We start from the raw sequence: 4,509 nt of genomic DNA on the forward strand, positions 1-4,509 counted from the left end.
TGACGTGGGGCACATGGCGCAGCGTGCCAAGCTGCAGGAGGCGCCGGATCGCTTTTTTCGCCCGCTGTGCACTTCAGCACCTCCTGCGTTTCTGTGAGTGTGTACGCGGAGACAACGAGCAACCAGGAGTGCTTCTTTCAGTGGCGTGAGGGGGGAAGGGGGATTACGACGGCCGCAGAGCGCCGCCATACAGTAGTGTCAACGAAAAAGGACCGCTGAAGGTGCTGTGAGCACATTCTAACGGAGTCAGCGGCTGCAGGAGAGGCGTGGACGGACGGGTGACAGTAACGACAGGTTTCCTCGCAGGCAACCCGCAGTGGAGAGGAACGGAATGGGGCGAGGCGGACTGCTATGCGAGCGAAGAAAAAAAAGAAGGCAGGTGCGCTGCGCAACAACTGCTCCCGGTGGCGCCAGAGACTGCGATTGCCATTCATGCTGGTGCAGTGCCGTCTCACATGCATCGGAGCGTGGCCCAGCTCTGTGCCTGCGGCTTGCTGGCGCTGCGAAGGAGGTGGAGTTGGCGTCTCTTTATTGGGCTGCTGAGTCCGTTTTTCTACCCTTCTTCGGCAGGGGAGGCAGCTCTCACGGCGGTTGATGTGCCGTTTTGCAGCGACAGGCTTAATGAGATGCTGCACCACTGCGTCAGAGCAGTGCAACCCGCATTGCCGCTTCCCCCCCACCCCCCTTCTCACTGCCGTTTGTTTTTGAACACACACACACACACACTGAAGGAAAGAGACTAAACGCTCCTAGCTACTCTAGCTACCGCGCACGTTGAAGGCTCTGAGGTTAACACCAGCAACACACACACACACACACACACACACTGAAGTGCTGCTGCTGTCGTGAAGGCACACACCTCACACGCACAAAGGCCGCGTCCTGACCGGACCCGCCACAAGCAGGGAAGGAAGAGAAAGGGAGGGGTCACTACTCAACATGTCTCGGCAATTGCTCTGTTCTGCGGTGCTGCTCCTCTTCCTGCTGCATATCAGCAGCGGCAGTGGCGTTGCGCACGCTGAGCATGAGGAGAAACCAAAGGCAGTGCAACTGCCACAGGGGATCGAGCTTTTCGTGCCAAAGAAGACAAAGGTGGAAAAGGAGGGCGCCGCTGGGCCGAAGGATTCCTTCACCTCGCCTTCTCTCGTCCGTGTCGGTGGGGTAATGGTTGCGTTCGCCGAAGCTCACCTCAAGTTTGATGACCCCCATAAGCAAGCAACGTGGCTTTCGTTTTCTGATGGTGTGGCAGGGTACATCAACGCCGCGGAGGGCTTTTCTTCCTTTGCCTCTGAGGTGGGTAAGCCGACATGGAAGGCATACACCGTCTTTGGAAGAAAGAGCAAGGTGGATCATGTGGGCGTCGTGTCCCGACCCGAAGCAGTTGTAAAGGGCAACAAGGTCTTCCTCCTTATTGAAAGCTATGAGATGATCTTCGAGAAGACTGAGGATTACTGGCGGGGAGACAATAGTGGGCTGGATTTGGTGGTGGGTGAGGCAGCGCAGCCCAAGGGCGGCAGTCAAGGTGAAATGGTCAAGTGGGACCCACCCATCTCGCTGCTCTCGCAGGCCCTCAAAGCCGGTAAAGAGAAAGGCCTGAACGACTTATGGAGTGGCGGTGGTGCAGGCGTTGTGATGGACGACGGCACGATTGTGTTTTCTCTGGTGGCGCGCAAGGAGGAAGGGGACTTTGTCTCCACTGTCATTTATTCGAAGGACGGCAAAACTTGGACGCTTGCAAAGGGGACGTCCCCTGAGGGCTGCGCTGAGCCCCGCATCGTCGAGTGGGAAAAGGGGCAACTTGTGATGGTTGCTACTTGTATGCGTGCGCACAAGGTGTTCGAGTCGAGGGACATGGGAGCAACGTGGAAGGATGCCGTCGGGGCAATCTCACGCGTGCGGAGCGATTTTATATTGGACCCTTCGCAACGAGATCGGCGTGTGAGTTCCCTCATCACCGCGACCATTGCTGGGACGAAGGTCATGCTGTACACTCAGCAAGAGCACTCGTTCGAGGAGGCGAGGGCAAAGGAACTCTTCCTTTGGGCCACTGACAACAAACGCGCATTTCATGTCGGCCCAATTTCCGTCGACGCCGATTTGTATCCGCCGTTCGCCAACGCCCTGCTGCACTCGAATGATGAATTGTACCTTTTGCAAGAGAAGGGACATGGGGGGAGCAGGAGCCTGGTTCTTGTCTCCCTGACGGAGGAGCTGAAAAAGATCAAGTCCGTCTTGACGGCTTGGGCAAAGCTGGACGCCGCCTTCTCCAAGTTGTCTGTGCCCACGGCCAATCTGGTTGGGCTTTTGACTGACGTGTCGAGTGATGAAACGTGGGTTGACGAGTACCTTTGCTTGAACGCCACCGTGACGGAAGGAACTAAGGTCAAAAATGGCTTTGAGTTCGCTGGGCCCGACTCCCACGCCGTGTGGCCCGTGAACACGTGGGACTACGGTTATTTGTACGGCTTTGTGAATTACGGGTTCGCGATTGTGGCGACGGTGAAGATTACCCAGGTTCCGAGGGAGAGCGTTTCTCTGCTGGGAGCGAGGCTGGAGGACGACAAAAGCACGGTGCTGGTGGGGCTGTCGTACAACAAGGAGAAACAGTGGGAGACTGTCTTCAACGGCGCGAAGGCGGCGAAGGGCACGTGGGAGCCGGGGAAGGAGTACAAGGTGGCGCTCATGCTGCAGGGCAACAATGGCTCCGTGTACGTGGACGGCAAGCTGGTGGGGAGTTCCGACGCGATACCGACGCCCGAGAAGCGGCCACACGAAATCTCGCACTTCCACTTTGGAGACGAAGATGACGGCAAAGACAGAGGCGGCTCGGTGGCGGTGACGAACGTCCTTCTGTACGACCGTCCGCTGGCCGACGCGGAACTCAAAAAGGTCGACGACAACAACGACGTGCCGGTACAACATGAAGATGCCGGTTCCCCTGATGAAGACGGAAAGGGGAAGAAGGAAGGAGGGCACAAAGGCGACGGCTCCATGGGCGCGGGTGTGTTTGGGGCGGTCCTGCTGCTGTTGGGGCTATGGGGCTTTGCGGCTGTATCCTAAGTGAACCATTGTGAAGGCGGTTCTGCCTTCAGTGGTGGCACGTGCGCCTATCCACGCAACTTCTGAACTAACTAAAGCCGCTTGAGGAGTTTACACTTTTTATTGTACCTGAATTTGATTTAACCCCTGTTGTAATCCATGCAAGAAATCTTTTTTTGTTTAAGGACATGCGCTTTCCTTGGGCCCAGCAGGACAGGGCCTTCATTGTTTTTTTTCTCCTTCTTTATTCGGTACTCTTCTGGGACGGACGAGATCGGTCCACTGCTTGCGTCGAGAGGGCCACTGCGCTCTCGGCGTTGTGTGCACCGCCGATGAGGCCGATGGAAAAACAAAACAAAAACAAATAAACAGGGATGAGCAGTAGAGCAACGCACTGTGCGTTGCAGTGGAATATAAATGATGTATTTGCACGGGGGCTGCTAAACGGTGGAAACGAATACATATCTTGTTTCCTATAGGCAAACTATGTTTACTGTTTTGGGAGGCCCAAGATGGATAATTTGGAAAATAATAAAAGACGTTCCGCTTTTTTCTTGTTTTTTTTTTTTTCGTTGTGCGTGTGTGGGATTTTCGTCAAAGCGAATTTTATTTTCTTCATATTTCCCGTGTTTTGCAAGTGCAGTGCATTCCAGTGTCTCACCAGACTTCTTTCATATACTCTCCGTCCTGCATCTCTGCTGTGTGTGCATTTACACGCTTTGCTTTTCCTTACTTCTCCTTTTCGTTGCGTGTCTGCAGGCACGCGCGGCCACACGCGCGCGACAAATATTTTGCCGCGCACTTGGATGATCCTGTCGCAGTCGATGCTGGCAGCTGGGTCTGGCGGCTGCTGGCGCCTCCGCCGATGGCCTTGGAGAGGATAGAAACTAATGGAGAAGGGGGCAACAAGAGGGGAGAGTGCGCTGTGGCTCACTCTCTTTCCTTGCGGGTGTAGGGCGCTGCGTGTTTGCGTAGTGGCGGGCAATGCGGCGGCGCCCCTCCTCCTCCTCCTTGCGGGTGGGCAGCCGCCTGGTGTCCCCTGCGCCTTCACGCCTGAGCGGGTTGCGGCACAAAATGCCACCGCAACGAGGCAGTGCCATTTCCACCGTGAGTGGGCAATGCGTGCGCCCGGATGCCCACGCATGCGCACGCAGAGACGGAGGTGTGTGGGGATGCCAATGATGAGTGCCATACGTCAAAAGAGGCAGCAGCGCAGTTGTATTGTGCCCCGCGATTCACGCGGATTGCCAAGAGGCGTCTTGGTTGCTCTTTCTGCGTGAATGCGAGTGGATGCCGTGACACACTGCTCCTGTGGTGATGTGCCCCGCACCGCGCGGGCGGTGCCCTCTCCCACCCCCCGCTCTCTCTGGATGTGGCTGCGCGGGGTCGTGCGCCTGCGTGCCCGTTTTTTTTGCCTTTCCCACCCCTCTGGTTCTCGTGTTGGCTGGTGGTCGGTGTTCTGCCGCAGCT

At 56.5% G+C, this 4,509-nt stretch overlaps 2 protein-coding genes across 2 annotated transcripts, besides 3 other annotated features; both read left to right on the forward strand.

Moving 5' to 3' along the window:
- The first annotated feature begins 708 nt into the window (after positions 1-708).
- Positions 709-726: a microsatellite.
- A 75-nt stretch (positions 727-801) lies between these two features.
- Positions 802-827: a microsatellite.
- Positions 828-939: 112 nt separating this feature from the next.
- On the forward strand, positions 940-3,060 carry Tco025E_08933 (group II trans-sialidase superfamily; the record flags this gene model as incomplete). The annotated part of the gene is made up of 1 exon (XM_029375764.1): positions 940-3,060. The coding sequence occupies one exon, from the start codon at positions 940-942 to the stop codon at positions 3,058-3,060; it is 2,121 nt and encodes a 706-aa protein (XP_029224102.1).
- A 526-nt stretch (positions 3,061-3,586) lies between these two features.
- Positions 3,587-3,609: a microsatellite.
- A 320-nt stretch (positions 3,610-3,929) lies between these two features.
- Tco025E_08934 (uncharacterized protein) lies at positions 3,930-4,319 on the forward strand (the record flags this gene model as incomplete). Its single annotated transcript, XM_029375765.1, has 1 exon — positions 3,930-4,319. The coding sequence occupies one exon, from the start codon at positions 3,930-3,932 to the stop codon at positions 4,317-4,319; it is 390 nt and encodes a 129-aa protein (XP_029224103.1).
- Positions 4,320-4,509: the final 190 nt, after the last annotated feature.

The sequence above is a fragment of the Trypanosoma conorhini genome (genome assembly GCF_003719485.1).
Source record: "Trypanosoma conorhini strain 025E chromosome Unknown Tco_14.4_contig_00919, whole genome shotgun sequence".
Lineage (NCBI taxonomy): Eukaryota > Euglenozoa > Kinetoplastea > Trypanosomatida > Trypanosomatidae > Trypanosoma > Trypanosoma conorhini.